The sequence below is a fragment of the Streptopelia decaocto genome, assembly GCF_964273445.1.
Source record: "Streptopelia decaocto genome assembly, chromosome: 1".
NCBI classification, from domain to species: domain Eukaryota; kingdom Metazoa; phylum Chordata; class Aves; order Columbiformes; family Columbidae; genus Streptopelia; species Streptopelia decaocto.
In genome coordinates, this window is record NC_138663.1 from 56,948,983 (window position 1) to 56,976,408 (window position 27,426).

The 27,426-nt window shown below is 42.5% G+C and overlaps 1 protein-coding gene across 3 annotated transcripts; it reads left to right on the plus strand.

Annotated features, from left to right (window-relative positions):
- Positions 1 to 869: 869 nt before the first annotated feature.
- Positions 870 to 27,204, plus strand: BEST3 (bestrophin 3). 3 transcript variants are annotated; one of them, XM_082075940.1, is made up of 10 exons: positions 871 to 1,083; positions 4,716 to 4,885; positions 6,604 to 6,698; positions 7,371 to 7,604; positions 12,844 to 12,998; positions 13,692 to 13,769; positions 14,172 to 14,324; positions 17,583 to 17,663; positions 19,009 to 19,160; positions 21,297 to 27,162. In XM_082075940.1, exons 2-10 carry the CDS (start codon positions 4,734 to 4,736, stop codon positions 22,201 to 22,203), a joined length of 2,007 nt encoding a protein of 668 aa, XP_081932066.1. In that variant the 5' UTR covers positions 871 to 1,083; positions 4,716 to 4,733; the 3' UTR covers positions 22,204 to 27,162. The 3 variants fall into 3 exon arrangements, with proteins under 3 accessions (XP_081932067.1, XP_081932066.1, XP_081932068.1); XM_082075941.1 differs by lacking the exon at positions 13,692 to 13,769 and having other exon boundaries at positions 870 to 1,083; positions 21,297 to 27,204; XM_082075942.1 differs by lacking the exons at positions 4,716 to 4,885; positions 6,604 to 6,698 and having other exon boundaries at positions 873 to 1,083; positions 21,297 to 27,139.
- Positions 27,205 to 27,426: the final 222 nt, after the last annotated feature.

Sequence of the window (27,426 nt, forward strand, 5' to 3'; positions counted from 1 at the left end):
CTTTCCGAGAGTTTTAATTAAATAAGTGGTCTCAAATAGCTGAATGGGACAAAGGCTGGGGGAAAAAGCCTTTCATCATAAAATGTATTAAATCTATAAATCTTGCTTACTCTCTTCCCCTGCAATTTTCTTTATTTACTTCACAGTCACATTATTTCTTTCTCCGTAGAGATTTATGGCAACATTATACGACATCTCCTGGTCTTTCACAGTCTATCACTGTTTACAGCTCCCTCTTAATGCCATGGGTCATAAAAGACGGAGTTCATCTCCTTTTACAGAGAAAAAGAGGCAAAGAAGCCCTGTGCAGTTCATCCGGTTACAGAAAGGCTTTCGCATGCTGAAATGTATCATTGTGACTGGGTTCATAGATTCTGATGTGACTTTTGGTAGCATCAACTCTGCTTATTTGGAGGGATGGGTAATTTCTACAGCACACACTGACATTCTGATTTCCCAATTTGAATCAGCAATGCAGCAAAGGTGTGCTCCATGGTGGGATCAAGGTGCACCTGAGGCACAGTCCCAGGTTGGGTGGAGTCATCTCCAGTTTTCCCATTCAGATGTAGTCAGTGCTGTTCACTGATGTGCCTTCACAGGGCTGGCTCAAAGAGATCTACCTTTTCAAAAGAAGTCTCAGAGAAAAATACTCCCTTCTTGTCTCTCCTGCTCTGGGGATGGGAAATAAAATATAGAAAACTTAGAGGTGCCAGCCAAACCGTCACAAGATTCTTCATGCAAATGAAAGGGGTCCTTCCGATGGCAAGTGGCGTTATAATTATAGACTAGAAAAGAGCAAGATCAGCAGCTGCTGCTGCTGCTGCTGCTTGTGTTTGTTCCCTCTGTAACTGACAGGGCAGAGTACTTGGCAAAAACAGACTTCCAGAAGTGGAAAGACATTTTAACCCCTGTTCTTGTCAGTCCACTCCTCCTGGGTCTCGGCAGCAGCAACCCCTTGCTTCAGGTTAAGGGAAGAGCAAGGTGACTATTGCAGACCCGAAGGGGACTTTGTTTGGAACGTCTGAGAAAGCGAAAGGGTCCGGGATTTGTCTCCAGGCTTGGATTGCCGAATCAACATAGCAGGTCAGTGGATATAGCGTGAACTTAATATGCTTTTGTAGTTGGCTTAACTCAAATCTCTCTTGCTCAATTTCTCTACTATGCTAGAAACCATGAATTAAGGTGATACAATGACAAGGGGTAGGTCTGCGCAGAGGCACTATTTATTTATACATTCTGTAATGTGCCTTTCATGGTCAGTAAGGAAAAACTGATGGCTGTTATTTTTTACTGTGGTTTCTCTCTGAATCCTTATGCATCCTGAAATTCTCAGACAGGCAAAAATCCCATTTACCGTTGGGCTCAATATCTGGGGAGGGGGGGGTATATTTTATTTTTAGGTGTTTATACCTAAAGGCTTCTAATGATCTTAGCAAAAGCGGTGTAATATATAACTCACATTTCAGCCTGTACTTGATAAAGTTTCAGAGAGGGAACAAACTCTGAACAAAAGGAAAAGCAGCATCACAGATATGAGACAAAGTCTCTGCAGGCGGAAAATGGACATAGTTTTTGTTATGTCCTCAAAACTTGCATATCCATACCAGCAGAAAGCCTAGCCCTATGTCTGCTAATGAAGTTACGGGCAACACAATTAACAGGAAAGTCTTCCATGACACCAGTGCCTGTGGTATCTAATCTAATGCTCTCTGTCCTTCTGTGGCTCGGGCCAAACCAGCGCTCAGGGAGGAATGTGCTGGGGGGCAACATTATGCTTTGCTCTTCCTGTCCATCTCAGTTTTAGCTTTTTAATTTCCTGTGACCATAAGTAATGTTGGAAGGACTCTCAGCCAGCACGCTGCCCGTGAACCAAGGGCTTGCGACCACTGTGCAAGAACCAGATCTAGTGCAAAGTTTTAGGCCAAAACTTCCCATTGCGGGGGGTGGAGAGCTGTACCCAAGTGGTTGTAGTTGTTCCCAGAGGAAAAAACACAAGTGCAGGTTTAAATCTGTGCTTGGTATGTTGTCAAGTGTCATCAGGCATAGCTCTTTCATAGCTTCATATAGTTTAAAGGGTTCTTAGATCACATAATGTGACCTAATGTATATTTTAGGATATTACATTATATTACCCTGAAGTCCCTATATGAACCCTGTGATAAATGTTCAGTAAAACATTTGCTTAGCAGTAAACTAAAACACAGTGCATCACAGGAGGATCAAGGCAAGGAAAACAAGGCACTGAAGCCCAATATCGCTGTATCAGTCCCACTTTTATTTGCCCACTTCAGAGATAGAAAGAAAAAGCTGCCTCCCAAGCTAATATGAAGTTTCTATTCAGAAATAAGGGCATTGAGTAAAGTGCTAAGAGAGATGGCTGGAATCTGATTAAGTGAAATACAGTTGCTTGAATCAAGCAAGCAAATTGCATGTTTTGGAGAAAACTCTAATTTCCCAGTCTAATGTGGGTGAAATATTCTTAGTCCCATCATCATCACAGCTCTGCATTTGTGGCCAAATCCCATCCACTAGGCATTTCAAGACAGGATTTGATGCAGCTCCGTAGAGGAGGTGGACCACTTTTGTCCAGCTCAGCTAGTGGCCAGTTTCTGGCATCATCCAGTCACTGATGCTTGGAAGGATGACTCCTTCCTGAACCCCATATGCAGAAACTGAGAGCCATGGGTTTGACCCTAATCACCGCAGATGCTGTGAGGGTGCTGCAGGCAATCTTGTTCCCTCCATGGCCCATGACAGAAAGAACTGAACAGAAAGTTTCACAGATGTCCAGATATCAGAGGAGACCAGCAAAGCCTTTTTGCCCCCATCACCTGGATGTCCCAGCTATGTGAGTTCTTCCTGAAGATCATCTTTTGTCAAACTGTCTGCTGTCATCTTAAAGATCCTAAACCACAGGGTGTCCATCCAGACCCCTGCTCCAATATTTGGTTGCTCCCACAGTTAGCGATTTAAGTTTTACTTCCAACTGCAGTTGTCTAACTTCATCCTCTAATCATTGCACCATGTTACACTGGGGGTCCGGGTTCCCACCAAGCTATAAGCCCTCACGTTGTCAGGTACCTTCTCTATATCTAAGTCCCTACACACTGGAAGTTTCCATTACAAATTGGATATTAGTGGGGAGATAGACACTGCTTGACAATAATGCTTGAACATATGTGCTCCCCAACATCAATGGCAAGGACTAAAACCTCCTACAGTGATCTCAGGAAACTCAGTGTATCATTAACAGAATTTTTTTAGGCCATTCCTGCCCTGTAGCCCAGCCACAGGCTTCTCCCATTGTTTTTAAGGCTCCGTTTCTGCTGAAGAACGGAGAGCTCTGCTTCCATTTTTTTAAGAGTTGCATTCTGACCACAGGCTTTATAGCAGACAGGACTGCATTGCTGCATGCCAGTCAGCCAGTTTGGCTCCTGAACTGAACTTTTTGGAGTTCAACAACAACAACAGAAAATGTAAAGGCCTGTGCCAAGTCTCGGAAACAGGAAAACTATCATTTGGATGCTAAAGAATAAAACCCATGCCTCTTAAAAAAAAAGAAAAAAAAAGACAATAACGAAAAAAGAAAATCTCTTCTGCAGATGAGTAGAGACAGTCTGTCAGCAACAGAAGACTTACAGTGTCTTCGCTGATTCCCTTGGTGACTAAAAGAAAAAGTGGCACTTTTACACCTGGATTTTAATGGTTTACTTTATGCTCTGCCATTGATTAACTAGGAGTTCATTCTTTTTCCTAAGACCAAATAGCCTACAGCAGCATCAAGAAAATATAGGCAAGAATCACATTTATGGTGCACAATAACTACCCTGAGGCTTTGTGCTTTTCTTAGTTACTCCCTTTCATGCATGTTGTTTAAACTGCTTTCATTCACATTTGGAGTTAGAATTTGGGGTTTTTTTGTAAGCACATGAAAGTTCCTGTAACATCTCCCTACACTGGGTAAACAAGTACCAAAACAAGTGTAAAATATTTACCTGTATACTTTTAGTATTGCTATAATTACTCTGTGTCACATGCTACCTACCTGAGCAACCCTGTGGCTTTTTTAGCACGGCCATGCAATGCCAAAGTATTGATGAGTACGTCCAACTGCCAAGCCGAGAAATAATAGGGTTCCCAAGATGATCTCAGCTGCTGTCGCAACCGCTAATGAAAGAGGCAGTCTCCAGATCTCGTTTGGCTTTAGATGAGCATAATTACCAAAGCCAGCTAAAAATACTGGCTGGAAAGGAAGGTGCATTTGTGCAATTTAGCCTTACTCCTGTTGCTGGAAGGCTGACAAAGGTTTGAAAGAAAAATCCAAGCAAACTTCCTTCTTTTTCTTTGATGACACCAGATTGAAGCAAACTGGGAATAAGCAGAGGCTTCAGAGGTGTAAAGTGTCCCTGCCACTGCCACCCAGGTCGACGGCCGCATTCAGCGCTGGCTCTCATTTTTGGGTGACCTTTGAGATACAGCCCAAATGCTGTCTTGCATCAGTCAATCTGCATGTCTCAATGCGGCTTGTAACTGCAAGTTTTTATTTCTCTCTCTTTCTATATGTATAAATGCACACAGCATGTATTTATGTATACATATACTATTATATGCATATATGTGCGTATATATCTATGTATCTATAAAATTATGCATTCAGGTTAGGATACGCTGTCTAAAATGTTGTTGCTTTCCTGCTTCTCTTCTACTGTTTCTAGGCACAACCTGCCAGGACGATGACAGTCACTTATTCCAGCAAAGTAGCAAATGCCACTTTCTTTGGATTTCACAGATTACTCCTAAAGTGGAAAGGCAGCATCTACAAATTGCTGTACAGAGAATTTATTGTTTTTGCTACTCTTTACACAGCGATAAGTGTATTATACAGGTACACTCTTTCCAATTCACATCTCAATAAATGTTGTACTGAAGTTTCACACTTCATAGTGTTAGGCTGATGAATGATGGTTGTGGGGGGGGAGGTTACTACATAAATGTTGTCTTTTCCTTGGACCTTTTCTAATATCCATTCCTTTTCACATTTACTTTAATGTTCCAGGGAAAGCCTGCAGTGTATAAATGAGATATAAAATTATATTCAGCTGATTCTACTTTCAGCCCAGTATTGAGGAACTGTCCTACTGAAGTTAGGCTAAATAAACACCCATAGCTAGATGATGTTATATAGCTTTTATCATTCTGGTGTCAAGTTGGCAGCAGTGAACATGTCTCTCTGCTTTAAATGATAAGTACAGAGCTTTCACTCTACTTGCAGAACTGTATCTTCTGTTGCTCAGTGGTAATTTCTTTAACAATCCTGAAAGGTAATAATTTGAGAGACAGGTTATATAGTCAAGAAACACAAAGTTATGCTTAAAGCTAGGACAGTGTGGCAAACTTTATTTTTAAGCTTGCAGAGGGCCAAGCAAAACTATATGGAAACCAGACATGATTATTACCTGTGTGTCACCCAGCATCTGGGAGGGTCACATTAGAAGGAGAGTTTCTTTGTCCACCAAGGTGTGAATTAAACACCTGTATGACAGAGGCAATGCATCAATTAGTATATCAATAAGAAACTTTAAACTGATGAAGTACACTACACGGAAGCATCAAAATCATGATTCAGCTCTTACCTTGATCTGTAGTTAGACCTCAGTGCTTGCTTTTTATGTGAAGCAAGGAGAAAATGATGTTCAGTTTGTCTGTGATTAACCAGTAATTTTCCAAAGTGTTCAGTAATCTATACCTGTAAATTTGGAAAGAAGATTATTACATTAATATGTAGAGAAACACCAGAGTCACACATTTATTTAAATTAATCTCTTAGTAGTTTTACTGAAATGCTAGGCAATTGAAGACCATGGTAAGTACACCATGGAAAGCTTTCTATGTGCACTTTTTATTGCAGAATTGTAAGCAAAACTTGGCAAAAATTTGTCATGTTTTCCTTTTATATGAAATCAAATAATAACTGTAATACTCATCTATACAAATAAAATAATTGTTTATATTTAAGCTTGTTGTATATCATTCTCCATGGGCAGAAGCTGCCATGCTCCACTCATATTTTATCACCTGGTGAATATTCTCCTCACTGCAAAATAAATACTGTTGTTGTGCTTTGAATCTTGTGGAAAAGAAAATTTTTGTAGGAGTGAGAGTAATAACTACTGCACCAATGTAGCATTTTCAAATAAGAGCAATTAGAGATTAGTAATCTCTTGCAATTGAAGCAGCCCTGAGCCTTTTTATTAAGTATCCCTCTGAAAAATGAGCAAGCTCTACCTGCAGACTTGTGGCTTCTTGTTGGCTTTGGTCTGTATGAGATGGCAAGCTAATTCTCCAGGTATATTGATCCTAATTAGTAGTGCCAGTCAAAATTGTCATGAGAAAACTGCAAAGACCAGGGAATAACAGTGTCTTTTTCTCCAACTTCTTTACTATGTGCCAAAAGTGTTCAGCACTTTACGTTTAAGAATTCACTTGAAAACATTAGCCAGGTTTGCTTCCGATTGCACATGCCTGATTATTTATACATATTTGCACTTTGTAGTTAGTGACAGAGTATTATGAAAGGACAGATACATTTTATTTTTGCTGCAGATTTTTTCTTACAGGTAGCCAAAAACGGTTCTTTGAAAAATTATCAATTTACTGTGACAAATATGCTGAACAAATCCCGGTAACTTTTGTGCTTGGTAAGTATTGGTTATATGTGACATTCTCCAGTGCTGTCTCTGTTCAGACATTTTCTGAATCTCCATGCATGGACATATTTCAGAGCTGAGGGGCATATGGGAGGTTAGAGGCTCACAATAAAATCATCAGCTTCCAAGAGGTCTCCTTAAATTTGAGTTGCATTTATCACATCAACATTTATGTTCATGTTCTTAATATACCAACAAAAGACTAAGGTTTCCATATCTGCACATGTATATAATAATATAACAGAAGCATTTAGGTTGGAAAAAACCTTTAAGATCAAGTCCAACCATTGACCTAACACTGCCAAGTCCACCACTAAACTATGTCCCTAGGTGCTGTAGTTGATAGTGCCCACTAACACTGACACATTGTGCCATATCTTTTAAAGTATTAAATCCACTCAGTATTTACTACAGAAGAGGATATTTGGAAGTTCATGAGTATGAGATATTCAGCTGGAACAGGCCATTAAGTTACAGTGTCCACTAAATGATAAGCATTGATTGCAACCTGTTTTTTTTGTTGTTGTTGTGACTTACTGCGTTTATTCTGGGATATGTAGCTGCTCAGTGATATTAATAACACTTTACAAACTTACTTACATAAAGTAACCTAAACAGAAATCCTGATAGGCACTGGACTTTTTTTTTCCTTCTAACCCCCAGGTTTCTATGTTACTTTGGTGGTGAATCGCTGGTGGAACCAGTTTGTGAACTTGCCATGGCCAGATCGACTGATGTTCCTCATCTCCAGCTGTGTCCAGGGCAGAGATGAATATGGGCGCTTGTTGAGGAGGACTCTCATGCGTTATGTGAATTTAACATCTCTGCTGATCTTTCGCTCTGTGAGCACAGCCGTGTACAAAAGGTTTCCCACCATGGACCATGTAGTAGGAGCAGGTAACGCCAAGTCCTTCTCTCCAGAATTTCTTTCCTTTTCCTCAGAGGTGGAGGGGAGGGAAGGAGCAGGACTCTTTTTTCTTTCATCTTTGTCCCTGTATGTCCCTCAAACTAACCCATATCTAAGCTGCAACGTTTCTGGCTTACATGAAGTGCCCTTAAGTGTGCATCTTTAATGCTCTTAAAGTCTTTATCTAGTGACACTATAGAAATCAGAAGGCGTTTGAGGCTCTTATGTGGAGCTGTTTTCAGATATCATGGAGGCAATGGGCCTGCCAAGAACACACAGGCACATGGAGCCAGTACAAAGTTCTCCAAAGGGTGAAAAATAATGTAGTTGCACTGTAGCATGATGCAGGAGGAATGGTGGCTTGTTATATGGCATTGCCTCATTGTCTAGGATATAACCTTGTCTTGAGTATCAGAGAGTCTGTGGGCACTTTGGAAGTACAGCTTTATCTCAATTATTTGTAAATAGATTGCATAGGTCATAGATTTATTACAATACACTTAAAAACCTCCAACCCCCAAGGTGTTTTCTTTAAATTTAACACCTCAACTGAAGCTCAGTTTTTTAGAGATAAATAAGTATTAAGCACGTCTTTATTTTGTTGATTGTTTTGATAACACAGTGAGTGTGATGATGGGAAAGAAGAGTTAATCGTATAAGAGTTTGTTGTCTATGAAGGACTGACTACTGAGTATTTAAAGGCAAAGTGTGATTCTGTGCCTTCTAAATGGCATGGTCAGTGTCAGGGGTAGGACACCAGTGCAGAGATGTGCGGATCTGTTCCAAATAGGAGAAGTCATACATTTTTTATTGAATATCTTGTATTTCTTACAATTATTCCTTTGGCAGAGGTTAGTAAGCAAAGTTGTAGCAGGTTAAAATATGCAGCGTGTATATGTATATATGCATTTCAAATATGTGTGAGAAGCTTCGAGCGTTAAAAAAAAATCCACGCAGAATGCACTGATCTTACTGAAAGGAAATCATTTGTATTGGATTCAGTTGTATTTTGAAGTTCTCTTCCTTGTGCCATTCAACAAAACTGTTTACCTGAGCCTGTGAGAGGACAAGGAAGCTTCTGTCACTCTCCCCAGCAATCTGCTTCTAGTACACACTGGAAAATTACAACATTTCCAGCAAGCTAATCCAGCTCTGCCTCCCTATTGCTAAAGACAATCTGTTCCAAAAAAGACAAAATGTTGCAGTGTTGTACAAAAATTGTAGACAGGAAAACAAGATTTTTTTTTCTATACAGTAGAAAATATTCTACTATAAACTGTATAACTAAGTATTGGCAATGTAATCAGCTCTGTGGATTTCAGTACTTACTCTGTAGGTTTTAATGCACATTGCGCCACAGAATCTTTGTTGATGCAGTACTGAGCACTTGAGGGTATAGTTTGCTCCTATTAACATCCAGTGATTAAGTACTCTGCAATTATTCCCTCTCTAACTCCCCATGGCATTACATGTCAGACTGCATGGGAGCACAATATCTAATGTGAACCTGAATGGCAGGATCCAAAACTTACAGCACAGTCCTCATGGAACCCACTTGTGCCATTCTCCATTTTGCTATCTAACCAAGCACTGCCACAGCGTAACTATTGCTTCACGTTTCCCTTTTCAGCGAATGAACTGCTTAAATTCATAGATTTCAAATCTGAAAACAGTATCATGACAATCTAGTCTGACTCATCCATAACACAAGGCAGAAAAGCTTACTCACAACATCCTTTATCATGTTGCAATTTCTGACTGAGCTATAATAACTTCTAGGAATATAACCAGCACTGATTTAAAATTCAGCTAAGGATAATGGAGACTACATCCTAGGTGAACTGATATTCACAATGGTGAACTCCCTGTTGAAAAGTGAAATTTTGTTCGTAGCCTGAACTTGCACAGAGTCATCTTCTAATCACTGGATTTTTTAATGGGTTTGGGTTATTCTTTTATTTATATGAAAACACTATTTTCTCTCAAAAGCTACCTGTTAGCATAGTGCATAAAGACTTGAATAAACTTAGGAGCTTCACCTTCTGTAGTTTCTCACTACAAGGTACAGTCTTCAGTGCTGGATCTTCTCACTCTTTTCTAAAGCTTTCCCATTTTTTAGAGTTCTTTATGGAGCTGTAGGGAGCAGATGCACGCAGATTCATGATGTTTTGATGCTGAGTGCTGCGGCATGTGTGGCGTAAGCATCAAATGACTAGCAGCAGCCTTGAGCATACCAACCCTGTTGGCTGCCAGAGGGAAGTTGGATGCTCAAGAGCACAAGTCTCAAAAAACATGAGTAATGAGTCAGCAGACGGGCAGAGAGCAGCCCCAAACAGCTGACAGGAAATGCTGAAGAGAAACACGAGGTGTGAGCCCAACTAAATGAATGCCTACGGACAGCTGAAGTTTACGGTTCCAAACCTTCTACTGGAATGAAGTACTGAAATTAATTATTTCCCATGTAAACACAGAAGCAGAAAGTGAAACTTTTATCTGCCTGACTGTTCTTAGCGCACTCTGGAGACATGGGAGATGATCACTATTCAGTTCCTTCTTCTCAAACCAAGAGTCTTCAGAGTATTTGATGTGGGTACCCTGAAGCAGTCACATCTCAAACCATTGTTTTGATTGGAGAACTGAATACTCTTCAAAACCCTTGAGGGAGAACACAAGCGATTTTTTCCAGCCAGGCTTGTGTTCTCATCAATGATTTTCCCATAAGATCACTTTGGCTGACACTGCTCACATTAGTATCCTTTGATTCTTTATTGAGTAGATCCCATGTCAAGCTTTTCATCCTTTCACAAGGATTCAGTGCCCTGTCATGCCTTAGATCATCCTTTTCAAGATCTTGGCACAGTATCTGTCAAATATTTTCAGTTTTCTGGATCTGCTCCAGTCTTCCAGCGTTTGTCAAAACCAACAGTCTTGTTTGGAGAGTTCCTCAGTTAATTATTTGAATATTCTTGACCAAAAATAGCCTGACCATATTTAGAAACCATCTAATTTTAATAACTGAGGTTTAATATTCTCCCTTGTATTTGATGGAATATGAAGTGTTTCTTTACCACTGCAATAACGGCAAGCAGTTCTGAAGTGCATATTTTTTGTATTGCTATAACCTTAATCAGAAGTAAGAGCAATCTAGAATTGTTTAATAACTTCTGTGAGAAGAATACTAGGCATTATTAACATTCATCAAAGACAATATTTAATTAATATAAACACAAGCACCTTAACTTTAAAAATTACTACAATTTGAATGTTATTGTTAAAAGAACAAGGCTTTGTTGAGCTTTTCTTAACAAAAAGGTACTCAGTGTAAGTGGAGAGCTGAAGTGATCCCTGGAGCTTTGCTGTTCTCTGTGACCCCTCAGGCTGTGTCCTTCCAGATAATGACTTTCCAGAGCCTCTCAAGTGACTTGCGTCCAGCATTTACTCCAGACTGTCAATGTTCTGCTATTCTCTCTGTCTGTCTCAGCCTGATAGAAACATCTTCTCCTGTCCCGTAATGAGCAGGCTAGGCAGCCAAAAATCAAAGGCAGCCTGAAAGACTGACTTTTAGGAGTCAGGAGTCATGACGAGCAGGTCAATTTGTCTTGTTGCCTGATTATTTCTGTGCAGTTGTTTATGAGAACTGGCTGCAAACTGATGAAGGATCTTTTCAAAGCTATATCTTATTCTGTTCTCAAATTCCAGGATACTGCAGGAGTACTGTGTCTTGCTGCTGAACTTTTCATCTTTCACAGAATGTTCTGTCCTGTCCCTGTGTTCCTTCCCGGTAGCTGCAGTGTTTCATACCTTGACTTGTTGCAACTGTACAACAGTGGCATGTTCATTTTACCCTATTCACATTTTTATACAAAACATAACTGAGTTTGTGTGTGTATATATTTTTCTTTTTGTCACTTCATGTACTTTTAGCAATATTAGCAATAATGGGCCAATACTTAGTTACTAGTTGGAGACTAGAAAATAAGTCCTGTCTGCTTCAAGTTCCTTTATTGAATTTTCAGCACTCAAACTTTGTAATTAATTGGCCGAGCCACCTATTTTAGGGCTGCCTTATTACTAACTTCGTCTTGTTTTGGAGCTAATGCCAACACAACAAAAGAAGCCTTATACCCACCCTAGTAGCTGACACACAGACACACATGAGCAAAAGCTCAGATCCCTCAAACCTGAAGATTGCTCCAACCCCAGAAAATCCAGGATTCTGACCAAGAAAAATGTGACATTCCCCCTCGTGAATTTTCCGAGGTTGTTTTTCTCAAAGGCTGGGTGGAAGGAGGACAGCAGGGCTGAGCTTTCTCACCCTCAAAGCCCGATGCAGTGGAGGTGTTGCTACAAAACCAGTCACCTCTGTGTCAGTCCCGGGCAGCGAGCTGCTGGGCGGCAGGTTTTGTCCCTACAGCCCTGGCTGCCCTGCTCTCTGACCTTGGACTCGCTCGCAGCAGGGGGAGCGGGGCTTCGTGGGGCCAGGGGAACTCTGCAGGACACATCACACCTTCCCAGCACCCGGCCAGGCAAAGCGCCAGGCAGAGAGCAGCTCCAGCCTAGAGCCCCTCAGCACGTCGTCTGGCCCCGTGTCCCGCTAGCAGCGGGATTTCTGGGCATGGTTCCTTTTCCATCTCTTTGCACGCCTCCGTAACCCCAAAGAAAACATGAAACACAATCTGGCAGGGAAGTGTTTTGCTGGCAGAAGGCACGGTCTCTGTTGAGCTCTGTTTCATGCATGCACTTACATCTTCTGTCGCTTGTTCACTGCTTTGCAGATTAACACAAAAATCATCACAATCAGAAGGTCAAGTAACTGCCCTTACAACATATGTTGAAATGTTGCTAAAAGCCATCATTTCTGGAAAGTTATAGTTTCTTGACTGATGTATCCAGTTCCTTACTTTTCTGAGAGTATGAAATTAGGGAGTAATTTGTACAATTCTTAGTATTATATGTATCTACAATATGTCAGCAGTCAGATTGCATATATTGATCAAGAGGGATTTTGTGTAGGTAGTTATTGCAAAAATAAGTTGTTGCAAGCAAGACCTATCCTGACGGAAAATACTAAAAAAAAAAACAGAAGAGGCTACTAGTTAGAATTATAAATAGTGTTTTGCATAGTCTTATGCAAATAACACATAAACAAATACAAACATATTAAAAATGTACAACATCGGTTGCACTGACTGCACAGAATGACTGAAGTATTTTTTTTTATGTAACTAGGTTTTATGACAAGATATGAAAGAAAAATTTTTGATGACCTTAAGTCTCCCCACCTTAAATACTGGGTTCCATTTGTCTGGTTTGGAAATTTGGCATCGAAGGCACGAAAAGAGGGAAGAATTCGAGACAGTGTAGATCTTCAGGCACTGATGAACGTAAGTAGAGAAAGTAAATCTACAGAAAACTAATCTGAAATTGCTATGCGGTAGCTTTTCACTTACATAGTTTGATTTAGTGCACACAGCTCTCCAGTGTCATCAAAATGATCTTTCTCAACATTTGCACCACTTTTCTCTGTACCAGTATACACTCAAGCACACACAGCAGCAGATCGCTGGGATTGTATTTATATGATTAAGAAGGTATTAACTGAAGCAACAAATTGATGAGTAAAAAATTATTGTAATGTTGTTGTAAATTTATACTTGTTCCATTGCTGCAGGAAAAAAAAAAATGAGAATAATTTGACATTTTGAAGATTTTAATATCAGTTTCAGGGAAGATAATTTCCCTGAATATTTCATGAAGTGGTCAAACATCTTTTTATGATATAATATATTCTCTTTCATGTATCACTAGAATGTAGATAAGATAGAAACAAAAGGTAATTTGTGAAGAAATACGTACTATTCTCCAACTCCATAAACTAAGTGAATATTCAAACATGACAATAGGGTACAGGATATAATTATTATATCAGTTTATATACACTACACTTTCTTATCTTCCTGTCTTTTTACATGTGCAAAAATGAATCAAACACAAGACTTATAATTTTGAATTGGACCTGATGCAATTTTACTTTGTTGGGAGTTGTTTTCTTCCTGTTTTTTTTTTTTTCCTTGTAGGAGATGAACAAGTACCGATCTTGGTGTAGTCTTTTGTTTGGTTATGACTGGGTTGGAATTCCACTGGTCTATACCCAGGTACTGAGACATTATCCTTTACAATATTTGAAACACCGTTTCCATAAAAGGGAGTTTGGTGCAGGACATCCATGGACTCAACCAGAGTCTCTGAGCTGCTGAACACTTGTTGACTCCCACATGACTATGGATGCCTGGCTAACTATTTAAGTTATATTCAATGTGGAAATGTTTTGAAGGCCTTGAATAATTTGGGAAAGGGGAGGGAAGCACTTAAATGTTTTTATGTTTCCTGGGTGTTCTTCCTGGCTATAATTATTCCTGTGGCCTCTCTATTTGCAATATCTCGCTGCAGATTTGTAAATTATATGGCGAAAGGCAGTCAGACACCTTTGGTTATGTGTTGCCTTATGCATGAGATTGTATGATTGCATGATTTCAATGAAGTTTTTTTCTCTGCAGGTTGTTACGCTCGCAGTCTATACTTTTTTCTTTGCCTGCCTGATAGGGCGCCAATTTTTGGATACTGACCAAGGGTATCAGGGACATGACTTAGATCTTTACATTCCAATCTTCACGCTGTTACAGTTCTTCTTCTACGCAGGATGGCTAAAGGTAAACTAGCTTTCTGTAAGGGCCATGGGGGAACCCTCCCTAAGGAAGCTGGGGAAGGTGTCAGAGCTGAAGTCAAAGGGTCAGATTTGTGGCACACTGTAAAATCGCCAAAGATTAATCAAGTTACAGAAAAGCTGCATTGAGCCCAAAGTGTCCTGTGTTTATAAGGAAACATAATCCAGATACATTTTTAATTCTACCTGCCAGATCTTACAGTAAGAAACAGTCGAGAACCTGAAAGAGCCCATTTTCGTAGGACCAGTGCAGCTATACCTCCCTAAGGAAGTGTTACTCCAGCAAAATCGGGTCCCAGGACTTGGATTATTGGATTATAAAATGACAGATGAAAGGTTAAAAAAAAAAAAAAAAAAGAAACTACAAATCCACACTTTCTTCCACTCTGCTGTGCGATGGGCAAATATTGCTGCAGACCTGGCATAGGCTGAAAGGGACTGAATCATACTTTCTTCTTAGGATCAAAGCCAGACTTTAGTATCTGCCGTTAACTTAATCAGATGCAGGCAATTAAAGGTCTCCAGTTCCAGAGGGCTATCAAACAGTGACAGCCAATATTGGTTACAACCCCGCCACATAAAAACGTTCATTAAAAAGAAGAGTTATAGAAGGAATTGGATGCTACCCATCAGCTAATTGATGCCTGGTCAGTTAACCTATCGCCATCAACAGTTGAGTAATTAAGCCACATACCCCACGGTGGTCCTCTCCTCTGCAATGAGTATCAAGGTAGGCTAACTGGAAAAAAGTTTTGAATAAAAAGCAAATTGGTATATTAGAGTCCATGTGCATTAAGGTTTCCCTTCAGGATTATTAATCATGGCTGGAAACTTGGAGCTAGCTTTTCTGTTAGGTTATAATTGCACAAAATTGGCCAGTTTTAGAGCTCCCTTCCCACAGCCAACTCCAAACGGCGGAGTAGAGAGGGCAGCACACCAAGCTGGCAGATCACAGGAGACAGTAAAGTGCCTGTAGGGCAAGCTCCTCTAGTCCTGTGTCCTAGGAAATTGCGAGCGGGGGCCAGGGTGAAGAAGGGGGTTGCCACACAGGGACCAGCCTGGAGGGGAAGCAGGAGAGAGGAAGGGAGGCTGGCAGGGCTGGGGAAGTGCACTGCTCCTGCAGAAGTGTGGGGCTCTATCTCTAGGCAATGTCTTCCAAGGTTTTATTAGCGGGTTACGAAACTCTACGCTGTTTCTCTTGACTGCCCTGCTGGTGCTACCGAGGGGGGAATCGTTTCCCCTTCATTAGTACCCAAGGCTGTCAGTAGCATCTCTTCCAGTTAGGCTCAGGGCTCCCAGCCAGCTCCTGTCTATGGCAGGTACAAGATGCCATTGAAATTGAAAAACCTTCTGCATAAGAAAATGAAAGGGAGAAAAAGTGGTTTTAAAAAGCTGATTTAATATTGGCGGTGCTCACTCAGACCGGAGGTTTGTCCGAGCCTGCAGTGCCCCTGAGTCAGGATATTTCTGTCTTGAAGGTTACAGCCGGTTTCCTGCTGAGTGCGTTGGGCTTTGCCTGCCAGGCTGCAGAAATGGCCCCCAGCTATTGACTTCCAGTAACTTGGCAATTCCTCAGAAATGATGGCTAAACTGAGCTCATTCTTTGGCCTCGGGCCTGGTTTGTTATACCTAAAATACAGGGGCAAATTTTCCCATCACGTGAGACACTTCTAAATCTCCATTTTCATTACAGGGATAGATGGGCTGTCCAAATACAGGGCTTAGTTGCCCAGTACTACTTTACTTTGCAGAAAACTAAGTCCTGTCTTATATCACAGGACCAGGTCAGCCAAGAAAAAGGCCACCACTGCCATTCCCTCTGTCCCAGCCCTGCTGACATTTTTAGTTCATGTGACAGGTATTACAGTGAATTTCTGGGCGGTGATCCCTCAGTTTACACTGATCTGGTCCAGTACCTTCCCTGGCTTCTGCATTCTGCCTTATTGCTATTGCAGAACTTCTATAGCTTCACCCCAAATTTAATGCCATGGGGCAGGTCAATGAGTGTGAGCAGAGGTGTCCCCTGTCTCCTTTTCATTCTTTCTGCCTTATGTGGGGGTTTTGTCATGTCAGTTTGCTCAGCAGCTCATTCACCATCTTCCACCACTGGCCTGGGAAATCCTGGCCTAGAAGAGTCAGCGAAGGCCTACCCACTGGTACAACCTAGAGGCACATAGGAATAAATAGCCAGGGAGTGACTGCCTTACTATTACAAGTCAGCTGTCCACAGCTAGGTTTATGAGCAGGGCTGTTTAATCATACAGTTGCTTTACCTATATCCATGTTAAACCAAGGACCTGGTCACTGCTCCTGTGCATGACCCTGGTGACCAGCAGGAAGGGTCAGCAAGAGCATGATCAGCTTCAAAACCAGGGTTTAACAAGACAAACAGAAGGAGAAAAGCATGAAGGGGAGAGGATGTCAGGAGAAGAGAAGTCTCTGGTTGTTTTTCCATTTATTTATTTATTCCTTTGGAGGGCTATGAGGCTATGGGCAGCCAGAGAGGTTTCCTTTCCCAGCCTAGTTCCCAGATTAAGGTGCCTCACCACAAAGGTGCCTGAGCTCACTGTTAGTTGTTTCCTCCACAGGATGGGCTTCTGCCCTGCAGTTTTAACCACTTCATGTACAGAAAAACAAAACAGCAGGCTTCATTAAACAACAAACTCAGATCCTGTCTCTTGGCTTTGGCTACCATGATGCACAGCATTCACTTGAGTCAAGTCTTTTGGTGGGCTGCTTTTCCCGAAAAGCTGCAGAGGGATGCCATCAGCATCACCCCTGATAAAGAAGCAGGGGCTGAGGACTGAGCTGGAGGGGTGAGCTGTACTTCCTCTGGCAGACTCCAGTTGCGGGGCTCAGGAATGGCCTGGTGAAGTATCGTAGACCACAATGCAATAACAGAGCCCCCAGCTGCTAAACCGTTCATTTAAATCAGCCCAAGACAACAGTAAGGAAAGGTAATGACTATCTTATGTGACAATTACCATGGCCCAGACATGTCTCCATTCCCAGTAGGCCAGCACAGACAATCATGATTGACAGCATCAACAAGGCAGCGAGGTATGAATCCATAGGGAAAGCAAGCTGTTCCTTCGTTGGGCTGGCAAAATCATCACACAGGAGCTCATGCTATGATTGCAAGTGACAGGCAGGGAGAGAGAGAAAAATCAGATCCTATTTTCTCTGCAGCAGCGGTCCTGATATGGCATGCCAACCTCTCTTCACCATCTCATTTTCCTTTCAGGTTGCTGAACAACTTATTAATCCATTTGGAGAAGATGATGATGACTTTGAAACTAACTGGTGCATCGATAGAAATTTACAGGTTGCTGTTGTTATTGCTTCTTGCAGCTTTACGGTACCATGGATTATCATTACATTTAACCCCATTTCTTATATCATGGTACAAATTAAGGGCAGCCAACATCATCAAAACAAATTCTTTCCCCAAAGGAGTATCTATGGCTGTGATCCCCAGATTTTATTTTTACAAGATAATGCATTCTGATTTAGGTATCTGGCATTTCTTGATGCCCGACTAAACATGCAAACAGCTGACCTCAAACTATAAGCTCACTTTATGCCTGGAAAAACACATAATGTAGGTCAATCCTGCAAATCCAAAAGCCATCTATTCCCACAGAGATGCAAACATGGTTTGCTAATCTAAATGTCTAGAGATTACAATATTGCATATGAATCTTCCTTTTAAAAAATGCAGTAAAGAGATCAAAAAGACCAAGCAGGGCCCTGAACTAATAAGCAGAGCCCATATCATTATTTGTGTTGAGATGCTGCCGCCCACAGCAGCATCTGTGGGCAGCACAGGAGCCAGCGTCCCCAGTGGCAGGAGCTGTGAGGTGGCCAAGGTACAGATATATTGCAGATAACCCCAGTTCCCAAACAGCCCCTGTCTGTCAGTCGTGTCATGAAGGAGCCCAAAGACATGAAGAGGTCCCATGGCACCCACTGCTGCCCTTGCAGTAGAGCCAAGCATAAGGTTGAGCTGCTGTCAGACCCCACGTCTGCTGGGGACCGCTAAGCCTGCAAAGCAGAGCCCAGGTGTTAGAGAGAGCCAGAGCAGGGCAAGCAAAACAGCGTACGAAGCAAACCAAGTCATGGAGGTATGTGCGGGGGTGGGAAAGGCCTTGCCGCTGCTGAAGATGCTCGTGAAGATGCACCACTTCAGGCTGCTTGTGCTACGGTGCCTCAGAGCTCTTTGTATAAAATATATTGGAAGGCCCTAGAACAGGATCGTCATATATTTGGGTTTGAATATCTTAAAATGTGGACAAAGTGTGTCAGAAAGCTTCTCAAACTCTGGACATTTTAAGAAGCACAGCTTATACTCTACACAGACTTCCCATAGCACATGGAGGATCATAAATCCATTTAACTACATCAAGTGTGAGGAAAGGAATTAGATCTGACACAAATATCTTTGCAGCATAAAAGACTCAAGTTACAATAAAATTTATGCTTTTATGAGTATAGGAGGGTATAGGGGGTGTATTTTATAATGCTGAGTCTTTTCCCAATGCCCATGCCAGCATACACAGCTTATTTTAAAGGGCTTCTGAAAGAAATGTTGACCCAAGGAATATAAAGCAGATTATTTTGTATACTGTACTATGTTGAAAGTGACATGATTTATACCAAAAAAATCTAAGGTCTCACTTCTGGCGGTGGACGAGATGCACATGAACTTACCGAGGATGGAGAAAGATATTTACTGGAATGATTCCTCTGCCCGGCCACCGTACACAAAAGCTGCTGCTGATTACTGTATTCCTTCATTCCTTGGATCAACTATTGAAATGGGGTGAGTGGCACTAAGGGTCTTTAACACCATCAGAAAAATGACCACCCTCAGCATCATCACCAATGATGCTACTGGCAGGGCATAGAGAGGCTGGTGTTGGTGGGATGATGTCTCCAGTGGTCCATGTGCTCACACAAATTGTGCACCCATTGCTTAAATTATGTAATTAAAAAACAGAGCACATTTGCAGGGAGGGTTTGTTGATAGTCACTGAGTGCAGGATGGCACCTTAAGGCAGTGACTGGCTTTTCTTACTAATTTTTTATTTACTACCTCTTCTTCATACATCCTCCAGCTAGCAAAATAGATATTCCTTTACTTGTTTTGTCAGCAGATGATGGCTAAAACCAGTCCAGAGTTTTGTGAAGATAAACAAAAAATTATCTTAAATGTTATATGACTTTTCATTGGCTAACAATCTAGGCATGGAAGTTGGAGTAACCAGATTTTGTGAAGAGACAAAGAAAATTAGTAAATTGCAGAGATCAACACAGGAACTATCATTATAAAGAAACATATAGAGGATACAGGATTTCCCCATGTTGTCAGGATCTGTATCAGAAATCAGTGATAGGCCAGTCAGCTCAGAAGCCATTGAGTTTAAACACTCATGACATGCTGTATGAATATGCCAGTAAGTGCAAATACCACCACAAACCAAATACCACTGCCTGAACAAACAACAGGGCAAGTATAACTTTTCATCTGAAAATCTTGTTTAAAACTTTAGATTAGCCATTTTTTTAACTTTAAAACTTATCTCAAGAATTTCTCTGTTTTTCCAAGGTTTTCCAGCCTTTGTCAAAATAAAAGGTGCTTAATTTTTTGCTTCGTTTGGCTTAGAAACTGGTGTTTTCTTATTTTTATTCCTCTTATTTTTCCATTCTTGCATGCATTCTGGTACAAAGAACAATGGTTTATATGAGTTCCTTTTATCATGCACAGCCTTTTCAGAATTTATTTCCCTTTTGAAAAGCTATAAAATGGCCAAAAGAAAAGAAGTAAAACAGTAAAGAAGAAAAGCCCATAGAATATAAAATTTTTTACTGCAATTCCTAGGAGGAGAAAAAGTGGTGAAGAAAGGAAGAAACATTATTAACTCCGTAAACAATTTTTTAGTAAGAAGCACTTCACACAAAAAAATTGAAGGAGAAGTGAATGAAAAACAGCTCCATGTTAGCCCCTGTGAAATGCAAGCAGCTCTGATGTGTTGACTTTTTTATTAATTATTTTCTTCTCTGAACTGTTTTTCTGTTCATCTCTCTAAAAATAATGGGTAGTTCTTATGCAGACACTAAAAACAAGATTCAAGTCAAAAGCAAATATATAAAACTTGAGCCCAAATCCAAAGTCTTCTTCAGTCCCCTCAGGCCAACATCTTCACATATGCTGGAAGAATTTCCGCTGTCCCTCCAGATCAATGAAGCCTCCACGTGCTCCTCACCTCAGATTTGGCCCAAGCCCCTTCGCCAACCTTGCCCTTAGGACAGGCCCCAGTGGGCCAGTTTGACTTGTCTTCTGGGGTGCGCCAAGTCAGTAATATGTACTGAATTCCTGGAAGATGAAGCAATAGTCGTTCTCATGAACCATCGAAGCTGTACCTGTACCAGGTACAGGAGGGACTTTCAAACACACTGTCATGCCCCAGAAGTAAGTGAGATTTGGCCATCTGAGTAATTCCAACATTTTTTGAAACCATCACGCTAAACTTCCAGGAGCAGCTTTTTCATTGTCGTTATTTTTGGCTGAAAGGTTCTCGTGAAAAAGTACCTATAGGCTGAGCAGGGTTTCTTTCTCCCCTTTTGCTCACCATAAATACAAGCCTAAGCATGCAGAGCTGCTGCAGAGGGCTGCAGCCCAAATATGAAATGGGACCAGGTGCCTGCCTGGATGCCCTTACAGCTTGGTCCTCAGGAGAAGAGACACCAAGACATGGAGAGCTTTCTGGGTGATCCAGCCAATCCAAAGGCACAAGCACTATTTCCTGACACCCTTACCACTTTTTCACCCCTTCCATGCCCTTCCTTGGGGACACACTGGGGCTTGAGTTCCTGCTGAGACAACAGGATATATGTGTACATAGACCACATGCTTCCTATCTGTACATGACACCTACTATCTGGCTTTATTTGGCAGGTTGGCGGATACTGAATTCCTCTATGGGGAAGAGTGGCCCTGGGAAGAGGAGAAACACCGAAGACAACGATCAGTGCTGAGAAGAGTCAAGAGATTCCTCAGTGTCCACGAGGGCCCTTCGTCACCATCTCACCGGCGCTACAGTCGGCAGACTAGTGAGAATTCAGTGTTTTTCCCAGCAGATGAAAAGGGCCACATCAGACGGTTGCAAGAAATGCACACAAGAGGGAGACACTCTACCTCAAGCTTCAAGAAGAAACACGAAGGAGTTGACAGAAGTAGCAGACTTCATAGTAGCAGAGATCTTGGACCCATAACAGAAACCTCAAGGAACGAGACACAGTGCAGTGACAGTGACATCTCATCTGAGACAATTAAGCCAGTTCCTGAGGTCGTCATCTCTGAAGCCAAGGAGAAAGCACCTGATGTGCTGGGCAGACCAGATTTGCAAACAGAGAGCACGGCAAGCATGCCAGAAGAGAAGCTCCAGAGGAGCCTTACTGAGGCAAATGTGTCTCTCCTGGACCACCCTTTTTTCCCCCCAGAAATTACTACCTACCTCTCAAGCTCTGACATGCATCAGTCGCTTCCTACTGTGATAGGGGAGCCCAAACATGAACCCCCCGGTAGTAACATAGCCGGTTTCATAACAGATCCGGAGAGAAACCTTCAGCGGTGGAGTTTACCGAGCTTCCATAGTCCTAGTACGGCGCCAAATGCCGATGCTGACCTGCCTTCAACAGATTCTGGGACAACTTCACAACAAAGGACTGTCAGTGATGGAAAAAATGTTACGTCTGCTGCTGCTCCAGAGTCATTTGAGATGCAGCATTTATGGGAAAACCTGGATACTAAAGAAACAGCCATAGTAGAATTTTCTAATGAGAAAAGTGAAAGGAAACTTTGACCATGATTCCTGTGGATCTGACTGAACTTCCTATCTTCTCTTGAAAGTGGTTTTCACACAGCTTTGCTGAAAGTGCAGAAAGGCAGACACGATGCTCAGACAAGTCCTGAGCAAGATCCAGCAGAGGATTTGGGCACCTAAATAGGAGGCATTGTGGTGACATGCTTTGAGCCACCTGGTCACTGGCTTGAAATCTGTGGCCCTGTGGGGAAAACATTTATGGGGAGAGCTGGAAGCCTCAGGAGTGGATGCAAACCAGCCAGTGCACACAGCAAGGAGCTGTGTGGGCTCACCTAGAGGAAGCACTAAGGCTGTCAGAAGAGCAGAGGTGGCTCTGCCCACTTTGGATCCACCCTGAACGTCACCACCTTTGGCTGCTCCTTCAGATTAAGGCCCGTGACAGCCTTGCAAGACCTACCAACAGTTTTGGTTTTTGCTCAAGTGGTTGGAAGGGGTTGTGTGGGCCTGTAGAGATTCAGCCCCACATCTCTCACTGCCTGGAGGAATACTTGAAAAATTAAGCTCCTCACTTGTATGGGGCAACAGCCTGCCCCACTTCTGCTGAAGCTGTGACACTACGGGGTGGAAAAATAAAAGGATTCAATGTTTAACTTCATTAAGAAAAACAGAAGAGGCAAAACTGCAAATGAATTGGGCATGTGAGGCCTAAGCCTCGGTCTCCACTCCTTGGAGCATCTATGTGGTGTACCGAGTGGCTGCTCACTGTAAAACGCCATTCCCAGGTGGCCTCCTTAGTGATGACAGGGCTGTGGCACTCTCTCAAGAGGTGATGGAGCTGCAGAGACAACTAAGCTTAGAGCTCCACTCTTGAAGGGATCTTCATATGGCAGGTTGCATTTATCCTAGGGAGAAAACCAAATGGCCCAGGACTGCTAGTAAAAATTGCTCTCTGCTTCCTTCCTGTGACCCCCATTCCCATGCTGGCCAGATGTACCACACATGTTGTCAATTAACCCAAACCCAAGCCAGCAATCGGTGGCTCCTGCTGCTTCAGTGGTGGCCAAGCCACCTCCATGGTAGCCACCAGCCTGGCCTTTCTGTCGTTGCTCCTGTAAGAAGTCTCAAAGTGGGCCCCAAAAGCAGCAGTGACTCACCCATATCTACACGAACGCAGCCCAGAGTGTGATGCCGGCGTTCCCTGACTTGGGAGTATACAAGTAAATGGGCACCTTAGATAAGGGAGGGACCAGGTAGATCAGGGGTCAGGGAGAACAGAGACAGGGGGAAGGAGACACAGAAAATGACAGCAGCCAGCAAGCTGGACTGTCTGGACAGCAAGTCCACACAGGTCTCTTGCCCAGAAGACTGAACTTCAAACAGCAAACCAGTGTCTTTGTCAGGGTAACTTGTAGCACCAATGGCTGGTGGGAGTCTTTAGGACTCCAAGAAGCCAGGAAGGGAATGAATGGATCTGCCTGCTCTGGCTCCTCTTGCCAGCAGCTTAGGTGAGGACCCCTTGCAGTAGGCTATCACGTACAGCAGGACTCTGCTGTCTCATCTGCCCTCCCCACTTCAACTTCTTCCAGCTTTGTTTCAGTCTGGGAACCAACTCCTCTTGGTGTGCAATAGCCATGGACTGAACAGTGCTACCCTTTCAAACCCTTCAAAGACACTAGACAAAAGCACAGGTATCCCCATCACGAAGCAGAGGACACCTAGCGCAAGGAAGAGCTGCTCAAACTCATACTATGGGAGCTTCAGGTATGCAGAAAAGCCAGGCAGAAGTTTCATAGGCACCTATGAAGTCATTTCTTCACACCATGAGATGAGGTGATGCCAGTGTCTGACAGCAGCTGAGCAGTGAGGTTTGATCACAGTTTTGGTGTAAGGCGTTCTGGTGCAGCCTCACCCTTGCCACTTTGCAATGAGTCCTCAGGCAAATCAAGTTCCTGTTTTCAGGTTTGACCAACTAAATGAGAACCTCAGCAAAGTGAAATTATATTGAAATAAACAGCACATTAGCCTAGCAGTCCTGTTTTCTGGATGGCCCTTATGAGGCAATATCCAACTTCTGGCAGCATCCTCTAGCTTTTCAGTCATCAGAGCTCCAAACTGCTGACTCATCCTGGGGAACAGGACTCTGTTGGCCTGTGACAATGGTGGAAACACATAGTTTTCCTTTCCCAACATCAGGAGAGAAAAAAATACTTTCCTCCAGCATTCTCTCTTTCTTACCTATTAATTCTTCTTTTAGCTGAAGCCACACTTCTCAATTCAATATTTTCTCAATTTAATTGCATCGGCAACTGTCGAGGAACTCCAGTTACCAACAAGCTTGACTTTAACAAATGGCTAATTTTGAGGATAAACAATATATTTGAAGGATACTCTGGCCACTCCAATCACACAGCTAGACACAAAGTTGAAGTAACTGCTGCTCTCCTTGGGAGCTTGAAACACTCTTCTATAGCACTTTGTAAAAGTCAGGAGGGCAGGTTTTAGGAGAGTTTGGCCATATTCCTCTCAGCTGCACATGTGTAGTAAGGGTTTCCAGCAGCTCTGGAGGAAGTCTAGCTCTCTCCTCACAACATATGAACTTCAGGAACTGTGCTTCTCTACGTAAGGGAATTTAAGCCAGAAGTAACATATTACTGTAAAGTGCCGCTACAGATCTGCACTGAGGGTCCAGTTCACCACACCTTCTCACTTTCCTCCTTCATGCAGCTTCCACTAGGGATTAAGGTGTTGGACCAAAGTGCTCATCGCCTCCAACCCAGACATAAGCATGTTTCATCCTGGCACTGTAAGCCTGAAGAAGCCTTCTCAGTTTCTCATCATCCAGCTCTGCTCATCTTCCATCATCTGCTTCTCAGCCTGGCCACCACCCAGGACTCACACGGCTGCTTTCCACCAGGACATCATGCATCTCATGAGCTGTGATTTTGCTACCTGTCCCACTGACTCTGCCAGCACACCCTGGCCCAACAACCATGTTCATTCTTTGATGGAGATTAAGGGTGGCCACACAGTAGCCATTAGGTAGATAAAAGCTTCATGGAGGTATCTATTAGACATGTAGGTACATGTTAAATTAGGAATGACAGCTCTGAAGTCCCACAGTGTAATCTGCGATACACAAATAGCATTTCACACATAGTGGGCAGCTCTGGGTCAGCTATAATATTCTGTTTGTTGCTTGTAAAGAAGCCAGTGCTGGGATAAGTTATCAGAAAAATTTCCTCTCCTTATTTAGTCTGTTCTCTCACTTTTGCAAACATCTGTGGGCTCTGATTTGTACTAAGATATCTTTTGGAATTATGTGCTCTCTTAGGCACTTCTCTCAGTAAACTATTTGCCTCAGCATGGTAAATGGGCTATTTTAGCAAACCCAACAATTTACAATTCATGTTCACAGGTATAAACAATGTTGAATTATTGCATGAATAAAGGCACTTTGAGAAACACAGTCATCTTGACTGTATTAAACTGTCAAGAAGCACTTCTGGCAAAAGTTCAACCTCCCATGCAAGTCAACTTGATGTCTACCAGGAGCAGTGAGGCAGACCTACAGAAGCTGGCAAAGCTGGAAAAGACTGAGGAGATAATAGGGCCAGGACAGACAAACAGGCCAGAGCAGCAGCTTGCCCCATCAAATGATGTTAATTTTGAACAGGATGGGATATATCAGAACAAAGAGAAGGCTGGTCTCTGCACACGCTGCCTGATCTTCCACCTATTTTTAGGATGTGTTCATGCTCTGCACTGGAGTTCATAGTTCATAGAGCTGAGATGCCAGCGCAGGGAACAACCAGCTGCAGGGACATGTCCCATCACCCTTAAAATCCTCCAAAATAAATAACAGGTGTCTAACTCTGACTGCAAGCTCATGTTTGAGGAATACATACATATTTCAGAAATAATGGAAATGTACCACATTGTTAAGTCTGCTGCATAGTAGAGAGAACAAAAATACCCCACTGTTGTTAAATGAGTGATAGGGCTTTATAGATTGTTGTTTGTCTTGGTTTATGACCAAACAAATGACATTTTCTAGACAAATAAGTTAGCTTGTGGTCACTCTGTTCTTTAAAAGTAATGTGGACAATGGGAAAACAAGGCAAGATTGGCCTGAAATACACGGTAACTTCGTACAACTCAGTTCTGTCTGCAAAAAGAGAAAGCTGGCAGCAGAGTCCCCACTGCTAGAAATTCATCACCTGGATGCCAAACGTGTAACACAATGTGGCTACAAATACAGATTTGTGAAAATGCACATTGGAGAGAGGGATTATTTCATACTGGAAGGCAAGGTCAGTATTTCAGAGATACCTCGAGGCAAACCGTCTCGCTTTAGTAATACTTACTGAGTCTTACAGCTGAGCCCTTCAAATCTAAGGGGCTGCTATCGTAACGCTGCCAAGGCCAGTGAGTGATGGATGTGGTGTCTGGTCTGTGCTGAGCACATCCAGACAGGCAGGAACAGCAAGTCCCCTGGGGCCACCTGCCCCTGCCCCAGCAAAGCCACAGCAGGGTCAGGCTCCAGCTCCCCACTGCCCTGCCCAGGATGTGCCTGGTGCCTGGGGCTGTGGCTGTAGACATTTTTTAACTTTAGGGGACAATGAGCAGTCTCAACACCCTAATACATCTCATCTCTCCCTTCTACACCACAGAGCAACCTGGATTTTCGATCGCTGTTGCACCCTCTCCTCCCCCCTCCTTTCTGGCGTCACCACACAGAAACCGCTGTACAAAAACATAAAATGAGACTGAAACAACACAAAGTCCGAAGCAGATTTTGTTTGGTTAAGTTTTATTCATGTGTACGGGGGCAGTGTCAGCTTTAGCTATCCAAACAAATACTCCAATGGGTATAGTTGAAGTGCATCTTCTTTTACCAGCACAGCAACCTGTGACTCTTTCGCTCCTCTGCCAGTGCTGAAGCTGCTGCCACTGCTGATAAGAAGTGGCTGAGCAAGGGACAGCAGATGTTTAGTGCTGGCATGTTGGTCTCCTAACTCATCTGAGGTGGAGCTACACTGCAGTACCTTTGCAGCCCCTTTGCAAGGCATCAGTCAAATTCCCCTTTATATAAACTGTTTGGAGCAAGCCCATATAAAGAGAATTTGCATGGCACTAAGGAAAGAGTATTGGACAAAACCCCTAATGTGGAAAATAGTGAGGAAAAGGAAAGCAGTAGGAAATGAGGAGGAAACTAGCACATGAGAAGAAAAAAGGGTACCCAGACCAGACTGGATGGGGATC

Bases quoted from the DNA above. Each gene is read 5' to 3' on its own strand.
- BEST3 (XM_082075940.1), top strand. From the start codon at position 4,734: ATGACAGTCACTTATTCCAGCAAAGTAGCAAATGCCACTTTCTTTGGA. The intron at 6,699-7,370 runs GTAAGTATTGGT...TCTAACCCCCAG, and splicing joins CCCGGTAACTTTTGTGCTTG to GTTTCTATGTTACTTTGGTG. The intron at 13,770-14,171 runs GTACTGAGACAT...TTTTCTCTGCAG, and splicing joins TTCCACTGGTCTATACCCAG to GTTGTTACGCTCGCAGTCTA.